Genomic DNA, 16,359 nt, shown 5'->3' with positions numbered 1-16,359 from the left:
TAAAACTTGAGCAAATTTTGTTTACTACTGAATTTCTGAGATTATTTAAGTAGATCATTTAAGTATCAGTAAGATCAGCATGATCATGTATGGATGTGAAAGTTGGACTGTGAAGAAGGCTGAGTGCCGAAGAGTTGATGCTTTTGAACTGTGGTGTTGGAGAAGACTCTTGAGAGTCCCTTCGACTGCAAGGAGATCCAACCAGTCCATCCTAAAGGAGATAAGCCCTGGGATTTCTTTGGAAGGAATGATGCTAAAGCTCAAACTCCAGTACTTTGGCTACCTCATGCGAAGAGTTGACTCATTGGAAAAGACTCTGATGTTGGGAGGGATTGGGGGCAGGAGAATAAGGGGATGACAGGATGAGATGGCTGGATGGCATCACTGACTCGATGGACGTGAGTCTGAGTCAACTCCAGGAGTTGGTGATGGACAGGGAGGCCTGGCGTACTGCGATTCATGGGGTCGCAGAGTCGGACACGACTGAGCGACTGAACTGAACTCAACTGAAGATCAGCCCTGGGATTTCTTTGGAAGGAATGATGCTAAAGCTGAAACTCCAGTACTTTGGCCACCTCATGCGAAGAGTTGACTCATTGGAAAAGACTCTGATGCTGGGAGGGATTGGGGGCAGGAGGAGAAGGGGACGACAGAGGATGAGATGGCTGGATGGCATCACTGACTCGACGGATGTGAGTCTGAGTGAACTCCGGGAGTTGGTGATGGACAGGGAGGCCTGGTGTGCTGCGATTCATGGGGTCACAAAGAGTCGGACATGACTGAGCAAATGAACTGAACTGAATCATAGTAAATACTTAATGGAAGGACATGTTATGTAGTGTTTCACAAACTTGTTTGATATTTGAACTTAATGTCATTGTTGTTCAGTCGCTCAGTTGAGTCCAACTCTTTGAACCCCATGAACTGTAGCACGCCAGGTTTCTCTGTCTTTCACCATCTCCCAGAGCTTGCTCAAACTCATATCCATTGAGTTGGGGATGCCATCCAACCATCTCATCCTCTGTCATCCTCTTCTGCTCCTGCCTTCAACCCTTCCCAGCATCAAGATCTTTTCCAATGAGTTGGCTGTTTGCATCAGGTGGCCGAAGTAGTGGAGCTTCAGCATCAGTCCTTCCAATGAATATTCAGGATTGATTTCCTTTAGGATTGACTGGTTTGATTTCCTTGCAATCCAAGGAACTCGCAAGGGTCTAATCCAACACCACAGTTCAAAAGCATCAATTCTTTGGCACTCAGCCTTCTTTATGGTCCAACTCTCACATCCATACATGACTATTGGAAACATGTAGCTCTGGCTATATGGACATTTGTTGACAAAGTAATGTCTCTGCTTTTTAATATGCTGTCCAGGTTTTTCATAGCTTTTTTTCCAAGAAGCAAGAATCTTTAAATTTCATGGCTGCAGTCACCATCTGCAGTGACTTTGGAACCCAAGAAAATAAAGTCTGTCACTGTTTCCATTGTTTCCCCATTTATTTGCTATGAAATGATGGGACTGGATGCCATGATCTCAGTTTTTTGAATGTTGAGTTTTAAGCCAACTTTTTCACTCTCCTCTTTCACTTTCATCAAGAGGCTCTTCAGTTCCTCTTCACTTTCTCCGACTAGGGTGGTGTCATCTGTGTATCTGAGGTTATTTATATTTCTCCTGGCAATCTTGATTCCAACTTGTGCTTCATCCAGCCTTGCATTTTGCAGGATGTAGTCTTCATATAAGTTCCATTAACAGGGTGACATTTTACAGCCTTGATGTACTCCTTTCCCAGTATGTGGAACCAGTCCATTGTTCCATGTCCAGTTCTAAATGTTGCTTCTTGACCTGCATACAGGTTTCTCAGGAGTCAGATAAGGTGGTCTGATGTTCCCATCTCTCAAGAATTTTCCATAGTTTGTTGTGATCCACACAGTGAAAGGCTTTAGCATAGTCAATGAAGCAGATGTTTTTCTGGAATTGTCTTGCTTTTTCTGTGATCCAGTGGATGTTGGCAATTTGATCTCTGGTTCCTCTGCCTTTCCTAAATCCAGCTTGAACATCTGGAAGTTGTCAGTTCATGTACTGTTGAAGCCTAGCTTGGAGAAGTTTGAGCATTACTTTGCTAGCATGTGAGATGAGTACAATTGTGCAGTAGTTTGAGCATTCTTTGGCATTGATCTTCTTTGAGGTTGGAATAAAAACTGACCTTTTCTAGTCCTGTGGCCACTGCTGAGTTAAGTATTTGCTTAATATATAATAAATACTTAGTAGGAGGACATGTTATATAGTGTTTCACAAACTTGTTTGATGCTAGAACTCAGTTGACTCAAAATACCTTAACTGGGCTATTCTATAGAATTTTCTTTGGCAAACACTGATTTAGATAACCATCTGTCTGACTGCCTGGCTGTGGACTAGATGATTTTTCCAGTTTTCTTTGAATAATGTGATCTAGGTAAAAATTATTCAATCACAGGCCATGATTAGGCCTTTGCTAGTTTATTACCTATCATAGGTAGATGAAATCACTCGATGCAATATAACTGTTTAAGAAAACTGTCATGAAATGGGGACATCATTTAACTTGGAGTTATGAGATGGCAGATCTTGATGAAAGTGAAAGAGAAGAGTGAAAAAGTTGGCTTAAAGCTCAACATTCAGAAAACTAAGACCATGGCATCTGGTCCCATGACTTCATGGCAAATAGATAGGGAAACAGTGGAAACAATGGCTGACTTTATTTTTCTGGGCTCCAAAATCACTGCAGATGGTGATTGCAGCCATGAAATTAAAAGACGCTTACTCCTTGGAAGGAAAGTTATGACCAACCTAGAGAGCATATTAAAAAGCAGAGACATTACTTTTTCAACAAAGGTCCGTCTAGTCAAGGGTATGGTTTTTCTAGTAGTCATGTATGAATGTGAGAGTTGGACTATAAAGAAAGCTGAGTGCCGAAGAATTGATGCCTTTGAACTGTGGTGTTGGAGAAGACTCTTGAGAGTCCCTTGGACTGCAAGGAGATCCAACCAGTCCATCCTAAAGGAGATCAGTCCTGGGTGTTCATTGGAAGGACTGATGCTGAAGCTGAAACTCCAGTACTTTGGCCACTTGATGTGAAGAGCTGACTCATTTGGAAAGACCCTGATGCTGGGAAAGATTGAAGGCAGGAGGAGAAGGGGACAATAGAGGATGAGATGGTTGGATGACATCACCGACTCGATGGACATGAGTTTGGGTGGACTTCGGGAGTTGGTGATGGACAGGGAGGCCCGGCGTGCTGCGATTCATGGGGTCGCAAAGAGTCGGACACGACTGAGCGACTGAACTGATCGTGAGATGTAGAAGGTGTGCCGTTCTCGCTATTGATTAGCTGTGTTATCTTAAGGAAATTACATAGGTTATCTGAATCCCAGGATGTGGATATACAAAATGTGAGTAATACTATTTCAAGAGTTGTGATGATTAAATCATGATATGTATGACACATAGATGTATGTATGTCTATAAATTTTAATGCTTGTTATGAGTTCAAGAAATCAAATTTAGGTTTTTAAAAAAGTTAAAGGATGTGAAAATTTTATTTAGGCAGGTTTTACTGGAACAATTTTTTTTATAAAATAACTTTATAAAAGAGTCCATCAAGATATTATAAAGAAAATACACACTAAGGCAATATATGTACACTTCATAAAAATACAATACATCTCGGCAATTGCTTCCAGAGTCTGTTACCACCATGTACAGTGTATTGACGTTTAACATTACGCTAATTTGAACATACAAGATTTTCAAGAAAAACAAAACTGTCCCATTGGTGTTTCAAAAATTGTTTCCAATTGACAGGAAAATTTAAAAAATGCTAAAATGTAAAATTTATGGCGCTAACTGAATGGAAAACTATGTCAAAAATGTTAGAGCAAAGATCCATGCCATAATCACTGAGGACAAATATATTTATTATTATAGCTGGTTCAGCTGGTTCCACAAAGTTACTGAAAATAATATCCTTATTTTGGATGCTGAATCAAGGTAAACATCATTTGGTATTAGAAAGCTTTCTAGAAGCTGTACTATACTTCTATAATGAGTGGTATTTCTTTCGTTTTTAAAGTAAAAATAAGTATGTTATGTAAGTCCTATTATTAATATAAAGTATTAATACTTAAAAAAGTATCTTCATAAGTTACTTAGTAAGCTTTGATCAAAACACACAGCAACTAGCTTTATTATTATCAAAATGGTTAAATGCTGAAATTCACTTGGCTTTGAATTTTTTCCTTTTTTACAAAGTTATCTTAGCTACTATGTTACTATAAAACATCACTGATGGGTCCCATTAAATGTTTAGAATAATCCTTGCAAAGGAACTGCTCCAGTGTAATAAATAAAGAAAATACTACAAGACTTTTCTAGATCTTACCAAAAGATATGACCATGGTGGGATCATGAAAATACCTCAACAGTACCAAGGAAGGCACACAAAACAGAGCACAGCACCATTTCAAGCTGCCACGATAGCAGCTGTTCAGGGAACTTGATTCCCGTGGTAAATGTGGGTTAACTATGTGGATTTATGCTTTGGAGAACTGCTTAGTATGGATAGGCAGACACAGCTATATAAACGATGAATGTGGTCTGATACTCAACGGTCCCGTTGGCACTGTAGGATAAGGCTCGAACCCTCATGCGGTAGGTCTCTGGTTCTTGCAGTGGTCGTATTGTGTACACTACTCCTTTCAGGTTTTCATCCCTTAAGGCAAAGGGAATGGTCTGTTCCTCATCTATCATGAGGAAAGTTGTCCTGGGATGCATCACTCCATCTTGTGTGTATGCAACCAGCCGGATCAAATCTTGATTGGCAGCTATTCCAAACGGGAGGGAGACGAGTTTGTATTCCAGGGCATATGGACTCAAGGCACATTCCAAATCATTGGGTGGACAGTTCTTGAGACAGAACCTAAGGACAACAATCACATGAAATAGATCAAGTTATCGTGGCTTGGAAGCAGGAAAAGGCACGATGCAGGTGGTCATGATCCATGACAATTTGGGGGCATTAAAGGCAGGAGACAGTATGACTTCAAAATACTAAGGTTCACCCCATGGTCTGTGTTATTAACTGAAACCAGATGCCAGACGCTGACGAGTGTGTGCTGGTCTAGAGTCATATATTTCTCTCTCAGCTCCATTAAAATCAGAAGCTTTTGAACCACTGAAAAAAGTACCACAGAACATCTTTAAAGTGAAAAGTAGGTTTTGGAAAGAGAAACATCTGCATATATATTGGAAACAAGGACTTCTTAAAGAGAGGACTACAAATGACTTTAAAATTTTAACATCTACCCTAAGACTATTTGAAAGCAGAAATAGAATATATTGATATTGGTTTTTCTAAAAATAATAAAAGGTCAATTACGACTATAAAAAAAAAGAAACAACTTTCTTTTCGGTATTTGCTTTCCACATCATTTTAGATTAAAAATAGTATATTTTATTTTTCCAGAGCCCACAGTAGTTGTTTATGAGTCGTCGTGACTTTGAAATTGTGTGCCAGAAATCACTGGTAATAAAGAGTAAAACAAAAAAATGCACAAAGGACCATGTTCTGAAGATACAGATTCTTCAGTCATAGTATTTTTCAAAGTCTGATAAGTCTGTAATTTTTTTTTCTTTTTTAAAAAATTTTTATTTTTACTGGGCATACACACCGAGGAAACCAGAATTGAAAGAGACACATGTACCCCAATGTTCATCGCAGCACTGTTTATAATAGCCAGGACATGGAAACAACCTAGATGTCCATCAGCAGATGAATGGATAAGTCTGTAATTTTAATCTTCCGCCTTCCCTATTCCCCTCAGACAGATTACAAATAGGTTTTGGATGAATCCCGGGCAGCGCACACTTGACTGTGTTACAGTAACATGGGAATCACCACTGAGAGGAAAACAAAGTGAGATCCAACCAGAGTCTGGTTTCAGAACCAGCTCCTTAGTAGTGGAGCCTATTCATGATGGCCATTATCTCATTTTCCAAGCACCCCACCAATTTGGTACCTAAACAGAGTGCAACATTTCTGTAAGGGGAGGGAGAAAACAAAGCAGTTTATTCAAAACCCAGAAAAGACAGTGTTTCAGACAGCAGAATATGTAAACAAGATGAGACGTGAGTGAGCGGGCAGACGACTGACTCATCCTCGGTCTCCTCCACACTCCCACGGAGTCATGATGACTCATCACTGTACAACCATGGTACTTCTTAGAGCGAGTGCTCTAAAAGCAGAGAGCCCTGAAAACCCTGAGCCAACACCACGAGAAAACAGGCAATTTCAAAGATAGGTAGGCTCTGTCACCCTATAAAATGCTCCCTGCCGAGGAAGGATTCTAGATGTTGCCTGGTGCATTACACGCTGAGCAGACTTGTGCCAGGAAACCCAGGTAGCTCAAAGCTGGCAATCGCTGCCGCAGGATGAATTCATTTTTTTGCCCACTCTCTGAAGAAGGAACACACTGTAAACCCCTAGCCCCCTGAGGGATTACTGACTTCCTGTGAGTGAGAAACATGACCGCAGACAGGGCTTGCTGGTCAAGGAGAGAGAGGAAGGAGGATTTTCCAAAGCATGCCTGGGAAAAGAAGGCAAGACATACCCTGACACAGGATCTCGTTGGTAGTCAGGTGGACAGGGTGTCTCAATGCAACGGTAGCTTCCTCTCATGTTGAAGCACATGCGATTTGGCCCACAGCGCACATTCTGTTCCAGGCACTCATCAATATCTACAACAGCACAAGAAAGAAAAAGCATTAGCAAGTTAGGTCAGGAGAGGCCTTCAGGGCAGGCATTGTGGCTATTTGCCTGGAATATTGAGGGTTAGCTTTCTCCTCCCCAAGAAAGAACTTGGTTGGTAGCTGCACCTAAGCTTTTTCACCCACCAAGTGGGGATCTTGATTCTTGGTGTGCTGTTTCCCAGACTGATTGTTCTGAGGTTAAGTTTTTTAAAAATCATGTGAAAAGACATTGAAAAATAAGGGCTATTAAAGTAGAAGGGAAGCTACAAAGAAAAAAATTTTTTTTTACACTTGGGAAATAGAATGCATTTGAGTTTTGTAAAGCCAGTAATTCTTTAAATTCACGAAAAACAAGCTAAAAATTTAAAAGACACATGTGAACCTTTCTTGGAGTCAAAAATCTCTTTAAAACATGAATGATCCTTGATCTTTCCCTAATATTTTGTAAGGTCAAATTACTGGGTGGGAGGTTGGGTGGTAGAAATTTAAAGAAGTTATACATTGAAGGACGACTTGTGGAGACATACAGAATAAAGGGGGGGAAAAAAACAAACCGGATCAAATAGATGACCCAAGAACCATAATTCAAGTTTGATTGAATCTGAAGGGAATGATGCTGAAGCTGAAACTCCAGTACTTTGGCCACCTCATGCGAAGAGTTGACTCATTGGAAAAGACTCGGATGCTGGGAGGGATTGGGGGCAGGAGGAGAAGGGGACGACAGAGGATGAGATGGCTGGATGGCATCACCGACTCGATGGACATGAGTTTGAGTGAACTCTGGGAGTTGGTGATAGACAGCGAGGCCTGGCGTGCTGAGATTCATGGGGTCGCAAGGAGTCGGACACAACTGAGAGACTGAACTGAACTGAACTATGTAGAATCCATCCTCAGTTGTTATAGGTAGGGTACTGTCCCTAGGATATTGGGGAAACATGCAAATGAAATGCTCTTTATTTTGTTTTCTACACAAAGTTGTTTAGAAAAAACACATTTAAATCATTAAAATTAAAAAGCATCAAGATAAAGCCAAAAGAAACGTTTTATGAGTTCCCTGAAAATGAGTGTTTCTAAGCCATGATTTTAAACTTGAGCTCTATATTTAAGCATTAGGGGATCTGCGAATGAAACCATTTCTGTACGTTGAGTATGTAGGTATGTGTGTGCAAGTTAGCAAGAGAGATGAAGCAAGACTCAGATTGATTGACTTTTCTGGATAAGAGGGCCTATAGAGTTCAATGTAATTTAAGGGATGTTGAGACCCCAAAGTTAAGAATCATATTTTACAGCAATAGTTTCAAACTGTGGTATCTGTATTCCCCTGGTAGTACATGAAAACTCCCAGCAGTTATGACAGCAGGCAACTATTTCAGGGAATTAATTTCCATTCAAATTAAAAAACTTTTTTCTTATTGAAGTATCAGTCAGTTCAGTTCAGTTGCCCAGTCGTGTCCGACTCTTTGTGACCCCATGAATCGCAGCACACCAGGCCTCCCTGTCCATCACCATCTCATGGAGTTCACTCAGACTCACATCCATTGAGTCCGTGATGCCATCCAACCATCTCATCCTTGGTGGTCCCCTTCTCCTCCTGCCCCCAATCCCTCCCAGCATCCGAGTCTTTTCCAATGAGTCAACTCTTCGCATGAGGTGGCCAAAGTACTGGAGCTTAAGCTTTAGCATCATTCCTTCCAAAGAAATCCCAGGGTTGATTTCCTTCAGAATGGACTGGTTGGATCTCCTTGCAGTCGAAGGGACTCTCAAGAGTCTTTGCCAACACCACAGTTCAAAAGCATCAGTTCTTCGGCACTCAGCCTTCTTCACAGTCCAACTCTCACATCCATACATGACCACAGGAAAAACCATAGCCTGGACTAGACGGAACTTAGTCGGCGAAGTAATGTCTCTGCTTTTGAATATGCTATCTAGGTTGGTCATAACTTTTCTTCCAAGGAGTAAGTGTCTCTTAATTTCATGGCTGAAGTCACCATCTGCAGTGATTTTGGAGCCCCCCAAAATAAAGTCTGACACTGTTTCTACTGTTTCCCCATCTATTTCCCATGAAGTGATGGGACTGGATGCCATGATCTTCGTTTTCTGTATGTTGAGCTTTAAGCCAACTTTTTCGCTCTCCTCTTTCACTTTCATCAAGAGGCTTTTTAGTTCCTCTTCACTTTCTGCCAGAAGGGTGGTGTCATCTGCATATCTGAGGTTATTGATATTTCTCCCGGCAATCTTGATTCCAGCTTGTGTTTCTTGCAGCCCAGCGATTCTCATAACGTACTCTGCATATAAGTTCAATAAGCAGGGTGACAATATACAGCCTTGACGTACTCCTTTTCCTATTTGGAACCAGTCTGTTGTTCCATGTCCAGTTCTAACTGTTGCTTCCTGACCTGCATACAGATTTCTGAAGAGGCAGGTCAGGTGGTCTGGTATTCCCATCTCTTTCAGAATTTTCCACAGTTTATTGTGATCCACACAGTGAAAGGCTTTGGCATAGTCAATAAAGCAGAAATAGATGTTTTTCTGGAACTCTCTTGCTTTTTCCATGATCCAGTGGATGTTGGCAATTTGATCTCTGGTTCCTCTGCCTTTCCTAAAACCAGCTTGAACATCAGGGAGTTCATGGTTCACATATTGCTGAAGCCTGGCTTGGAGAATTTTGAGCATTACTTTACTAGCACGTGAGATGAGTGCAACTGTACAGTATAGTTGATTTATAATGCTGTGTTAATCCGGTGTACAGCAAAGTGATTCAATTATACATATACATACATATATACTTTTTCAGATTATTTTCTTTTAGTTTATTACAAAATATTATGTATAGTTCCCTGTGCTATACAGTAGTGTGTACATGTCAGTCCTAATTTCTCAATTTATCCCTCCGTCCAACTCCCTTTTCCCTTTGGTAAGCATAAGTTGCTTTTCTATGTCTGTGGGTCTATTTCTGTTTTGTAGGAAAGTTCATTTGTGTCTTTCTTTAGATTCCACATATAAGTGATATCACATGTTACTTTATCTTTCTCCGACTTTTCTTAGCATGGTAATCTCTAGATCCATCCATGATGCTGTGAATGACATTATTTTATCCTTTTTGATTCTTTTTATGACTCATCTTTCATTGTATATATATGCCACATCTTTATCCATTCATCTGTCAATAGACATGTAGGTTGCTTCCATGTCTCGGCTGTTGTAAACAGTACTGAAGTGAACACTGGGGTGAATGTGTATTTTCAAATTATGGTTTTCTCTAGATATATACCCAGAAGTAAAGCTGCAGGAGCAAAAAAAGCAGGATAGCTCTACTTTTAGCTTTTCAAGGACCCTCCATGTTGTTCTCCATAGTGGCTATAACAGTTCACGTTTCCACCAACAAGGCAGGAGGGCTTATTCTCCACACCCTCTCCAGCATTTATTATTTGTAGACTTTTGGATAATGGCCATTCTGAGTGGTGTGAAATGATACCTCATTGTAATTTTGATTTGCATTTTTGTAATAATTAATGATATTGAGCATCTTTTCATGTGCCTGTTGGCCACCTGTATATCTTCTTTGCAGAAATGTTTATTTAGGTCTTCTGTCCATTTGTAGGAAAATGAGCTGTTTATATATTTTGGAGATTAATCCCTTGTCAGTCACATCATTTGAAAATATTTTCTTCCATTCTGTAGGTGGCCTTTTACATTTTGTTTATGGTTTCCTATGCTGTGGAAAACTTGTTTAGTTTATTTAGATCTCATTTTTAAAAATTTCCTTTTTAACTTAAATTTTTATTTTCATTACTCAGGAGATACAGCCAAAAAGATATTGCTGCTATTTATGTATCCTGCCTATGTTTCCCCCAAAAAGTTTTATATCTGGTTTTACATTTAAGTTATAATCCATTTTGAGTTTATTTTTATGGTGTTAGAGAATGTTCTAATTTCACTCTTTTACATGCGTTTGTTCAGTTTTCCCAGCACCGCTTATTGAAGAAACTGTATTTTTGCTGTTGTACATTTTTGCCTCCTTTGTTGTAGATTAATTGACCATAGGTGTGTTGGTTTGTTTCTGAGCTTTCTCTCCTGTTTCATTTATCAATATTTCTGTTTTTGTGCCACTGCCACATTATTTTGATGACTACAGCTTTGAGTATATTCTGAAGTCAGGGAGCCTGTTTCCTCCAGCTCTGTTTTACTTTCTCAAGATTTCTTTGGCTACTTGAGGTCTTTTGTGCTTCCATATAAATTTTAAAATTTCTTATTCTGTGAAAAATGCCATTGGTAATTTGACAGCAATTGCACTGAACATGTAGACTGTCTTGGGTAGTATACTCATTCTGACAATATTGATTGTTACAGTCCAGGAATATTGTATATCCTTCCTTCTGTTTGTGTTATCTTTGATTTCTTTCATCAGCATCTCATAGTTTTTAGAATACAGGTCTTTTACCTCCTTAGGTAGGTTTATTTCAAGGTATTTTATTCTTTTTGATACAATGGTAACTGTTAGTGTATAGAAAAAGAAAGTATTTCAGTGTATTAACTGTGTCCAGCAATTGTACTGAAATTATTGAGCTCTAGTAATCTTCTGGTAGCGTCTTTAGGATTTTCTATGTATAGTATTATGTTATCTGCAAACCGTGGTAGTTTTATTACTCCTTTTCCAATTTGGATTCCTTTCATTTCTCTTTCTTCTCTAACATGTCTAGGACTTCCATAATTCTGTTGAATAAAGTGCCAAGTGGATATCCTTCATCCTTGGCCTTGTTTCTGGACTTAGAGGAAAATACTTTCAACTTTTTACCATTGAGTAGGATGTTAGCTGTGAGTAGGGTTTATCATATATGGCTTTATGATGTTGAGGTAAGTTCCCCCTATGCCCACTTTATGGGGAACTTTATATCATAAATGGGTATTGAATTTTATCACAATAAACTGGAAAATTCTGAAAGAGATGGGAATACCAGACCACCTGACCTGCCTCTTGAGAAACCTGTATGCAGGTCAGGAAGCAACAGTTAGAACTGAACATGGAACAACAGACTGGTTCCAAATAGGAAAAGGAGTACGTCAAGGCTGTATATTGTCACCCTGCTTATTTAACCTATATGCAGAGTACATCTGCATATAGGTTATTCAGCCCAGGGAAACGCTGGGCTGGAAGAATCACATGCTGGAATCAAGACTGCTGGGACAAATATCAATAACCTCAGATATGCAGATGATACCACCCTTAGGCAGAAAGTGAAGAACTAAAGAGCCCCTTGATGAAAGTGAAAGAGGAGAGTGAAAAAGTTGGCTTAAAGCTCAACATTCAGAAAATGAAGATCATGGCATCCAGTCCCATCACTTCACAGCAAATAGATGGAGAAACAGTGGAAACAGTGGCTGACTTTATTTTTTGGGGTTCCAAAATCACTGCAGATGGTGACTGCAGCCATGAAATTAAAAGACGCTTACTCCTTGGAAGAAAAGTTATGACCAACCTAGAGAGCATATTGAAAAGCAGAGACATTACTTTGTCAACAAAAGTCCGTCTAGTCAAGGCTATGGTTTTTCCAGTGGTCATGTATGGATGTGAGAGTTGGACTATAAAGAAAGCTGAGTGCCGAAGAATTGATGCTTTTGAACTGTGGTGTTGGAGAAGACTCTTGAGAGTCCCTTGGACTGCAAGGAGATCCAACCAGTCCATCCTAAAGGAGATCAGTCCTGGGTTTTCATTGGAAGGACTGATGCTGAAGCTGAAGCTCCAATATTTTGGCCACCTGATGCGAAGAGCAGACTCATTTGAAAAGCCCCTGATGTTGGGAAAGATTGAAGGCAGGAGGAGAAGGGGATGACGGAGGATGAGATGATTAGATGGCATTACTGACTCAATGGACATGAGTTTGGGTGGACTTCGGGAGTTGGTGATGGACAGGGAGGCCTGCCGTGCTGCGGTTCATGGGATCACAAAGAGTCGGACATGACTGAGCGATTGAACTGACCTGAACTGAATTTTATCAAAAGTTTTTTCTGCATCTATTGCAATGATCATATAGTTTTAATTCAATTTGTCACTGTGGTGTATCACACTGATTTGTGGACACTGAAAAATCTTGCATCCCTGGAATTTTAATCATGGTGTATGATCCTTTTAATGTAATGTTGGATTCAGTTTGCTAGTAATTTGTTTAATATTTTTGCAATATATTAATGAGTGACATTTGTATGTAATTTTTCTCTTTTGTGGTATCTTTGGTTTTGGTTATCAGAGTGACGGTGGCCTCACTGAATGAGTTTGGAAGTATTCCTTCCTCTGGAAGTTTTTGGAATAGTTTCAGAAGATTTAGGTGTTAACTCTTCTATTAAAGTTTTATAGAATTTGCCTGTTAAGTCATCTGATATCATATCTTTTGGGGGAGTTTTTAAAATCACAGATTCAATTTTAGTATTTAAAATTGGTCTGTTCATGTTCTCTTTTTTTCATTTTTCACTCTTGGGAGATTGTACCTTTCTAAGAATTTGCATATTTCTTGTAGGTTGTCGATTTTATTGATAAATAGTTGCTTTTAGTATGGGCCTTTGTATTTCTGTGGTGTTGACTGTAACTTCTTTCTCATTTATGATTTTACTGATTTGGGCTCTCTCCCTGTTTTTCTTGATGAGTCTGGCTAAAGGTTTATCAATTTTGTTTATCTTTACAATGAATCAGCTTTTATTTTTATTTATTGCTTTTAATATTTTGACATTTTTATTTTTAAAAATTTTATTGTATAGTTGACTTGCAATGTTCTGTTAGTTCAGGTGTATAGCAAAGTGATTCAGTTATACACATACATACATACATGCTTTTCTGAAGAACCACCTTTCAGTTTCCCTGATCTTTACTATTGTTTTCTTCCTCTGTATTTCATTTATTTCTGATCTGATCTTTATGCTTTCTTTCCTTTTAATTAACTTTGGGTTTTGTTTTGTTCTTTCTTTAGTTGCTTTAGGTGTGAAGTTAGGTAGTTGCAGATTTTTCTTGTTTCCTGACGTAAGCTTGTATAGCTATTAACTTTTTTCTTAGAACTGCTTTTGCTGTGTTCCATGTTTTGGATCATCATGTTTCTGTTTTCATTTATCTCCAGGTATTTTTTCGATTTCCTCTTTGATTTCTTCAGTAATTCATTTGTTACTTCGGAGAAGGCAACGGCGCCCCACTCCAGTACTCTTGCCTGGAAAATCCCATGGATGGAGGAGCCTGGTAGGCTGCAGTCCATGGGTCGCTGAGAGTTGGACATGACTGAGTGACTTCTCTTTCACTTTTCACTCTCATGCATTAGAGAAGGAAATGGCAACCCACTCCAGTGTTCTTGCCTGGAGAATCCCAGGGACGGGGGAGCCTGGCGGGTTGCCGTCTATGGGGTCGCACAGAGTCGGACATGACTGAAGCAACTTAGCAGCAGCAGCACAATGTTAAGCCTCCATGTGTTCCTGTTTTTGCAGTTTTTCTTGCAGATGATGTCTGATTTCATAGTGCTGTGGTCAGAAAAGATGCTTGGTAAGATTTCAGTTTTCTTAAATTTATTGAGGCTTGCTTTGTGGCCAAGCACATACTTTGATTGTACTTGTCTAAGTACATGTCAATCCTGGAGAATGTTCCATGTGCGCTTGAAAAGAATCTGTATTCTGCTGCTTTTGGATGGAATGCTCTATATATACCAATTAAGTTCATCTGGACTAATGTGTCTTTTAGGGCCTATGTTTTCTTACTGATTTTCTGCCTGGATCATCTGTCCATTGAGGCAAGTGGGGTGAGTGTTAAAAGTCCTCCCCTCGTACTGTGTTACTGTTAATTTCTCCTTTTATGTCTATTAACTTCCTTGAATATGAGATTTTTGATATAGCAGTCTAGGTATACACACAATTGTTTTAAGGTGCTGATTTCTTAATTTCAAATGCACTTCAAGTATCCTGAAGTTTTACTCTCCTTCTCTCATGATTACTGGTTTCAATATCATATTTGAATGTGGATGATTTCCTACCTTTTGGGTAGGTTTGCCTTTACCAATGAGCTTTCCCATTTCCTAATTTGCTTATTTCTAGTTGTAGATTTTTCTTTTCTGTCTAGAGCAATTCCTTTAGCATTTTTTTGTAAAGCTGGTTTGGTGGTATTGAGTTCTTTTGGCTTTTGCTTGTCTGTAAAACTTTAGATTTCTCTGTCAAAATTTGAATGAGTCTTGCTGGGTAAAGTAATCTTGTTTGTAGGTTTTTCACTTTCATCACTTTAAATACAATGTGTCACTCTCCTCTAGCCAGAGTTTCAGCTAAAAAATCAGACAATAACCTTATGGGGGTCCCTTATACATTATTTGTTGCTTTTAATATTTTCTGTCAGTTTGATTGCCATGTATGTGGGCATGTTTGTTCTAGAGTCGATCGTCTACGATAGGTTTTGCACTTCCTGGGCTTGGGTAACTGTCTCCTTTTGCACATTAGGAAAGTTTTCGGTTATTATCTCTTCAAATATCTTCTCAGGCCCTTTCTCTCCCTTTTCTCCTTCTGGGACCTCTATAATGCAAATGTTGGTGCATTTGACATTGTCTCAGAAGTCTCTCAAACTGCCCTCATTTCTTCTCAATTTTTTCTTTATTCTGTTATGCAGTACTGACTTCTACCATTCTGTCTTCCAGCTCACCTATCCATTCTTCTGGCTCATTTATTCAGCTATTGATTCCTTCTAGGGTGTTTTTCACTTCAGTTATTGTATCCTTCAACTTTTTGGCTGTTCTTTATATTTTTTAACTCTTTGCTAAAAATTTCTTATAGGTTTTTGCACCGTGCATGCATTCTTTACCTGAATTTCTGGATCATCTTTACAGTCATTACTCTGAACTCTTTCTCAGGTAGATTGCCTATCTCCACGTCACTTAGTTGTTCTGGGGGTTTATCTTGTTTTTTGTCTGGAACATAATCCTCTGTTATCTCCTTTCACCTGGGTTTTTCTTTCTTTTTTATTTTTTAAAAAATCTGTGGTTGCCCTGGGTCTTCATTGGTGTGTGCAGGCTTTCTCAGGCTGCGGAGAGTGGGGGCTACTCTCTAGCTGTGGTGCACAGGGCTTCTCGTCGTGGTGGCTTCTCTAGGCTCGTGGGCTTCAGGAGTTGCCACATGCGAGCTCAGCAGCTGTGGCTCATGGGCCGTAGAATCTGCAGGCTTCAGCAGTTGTGACACATGGGCTCAGTTGCCCATGGCATGCAGAATCTTTCTGCACCAGGGACCAAACCCGTGTTCCCTGCATTGGTAGGTGGATTCCTATCCACAGTACCGCCAGGGAAGTCTTTGTCTAGATTTCCATTTGTATTTTTAGGTATGTGGAAGGTTATTTATGTTTCTTGGCCTCTGAGAAGTGGCCTCTATGGGGGATGTCCTCTGTGTCCCAGCAGTACACTCCCCTTTTGTCACCAAAGGGCCAGGGACCAGGTGATTCTAGGGTAGGTTCTGATCTGCATTTCTGGACTTGGTTCTGTAGGCTGCTGGATTGTAGTTTTTTTGCTTCTGGTATCTGCCCCCCGGTGGGTAGAGCTGGGACTTGATAATGACATAATGTGCTTACTATTACTCCT

General features: G+C 39.7%; 1 protein-coding gene across 1 annotated transcript in view; it reads right to left on the bottom strand.

Moving 5' to 3' along the window:
* Positions 1–4,585: 4,585 nt before the first annotated feature.
* HMCN1 (hemicentin 1) overlaps positions 4,586–16,359 on the bottom strand; it is a 537,345-nt gene continuing 525,571 nt past the window's right edge. The window contains exons 106-107 of the mRNA XM_052653879.1: positions 6,643–6,769; positions 4,586–4,952 (exon numbers count right to left, since the gene is read on the bottom strand). Coding sequence (XP_052509839.1) covers positions 4,586–4,952; positions 6,643–6,769 — 494 coding nt within the window. The remainder of the gene's footprint in view (positions 4,953–6,642; positions 6,770–16,359) is intronic.

This window comes from Budorcas taxicolor, chromosome 16 (assembly GCF_023091745.1).
Source record: "Budorcas taxicolor isolate Tak-1 chromosome 16, Takin1.1, whole genome shotgun sequence".
Taxonomy (NCBI): domain Eukaryota; kingdom Metazoa; phylum Chordata; class Mammalia; order Artiodactyla; family Bovidae; genus Budorcas; species Budorcas taxicolor.
This window is presented reverse-complemented; position numbering and strand designations above follow the sequence as displayed.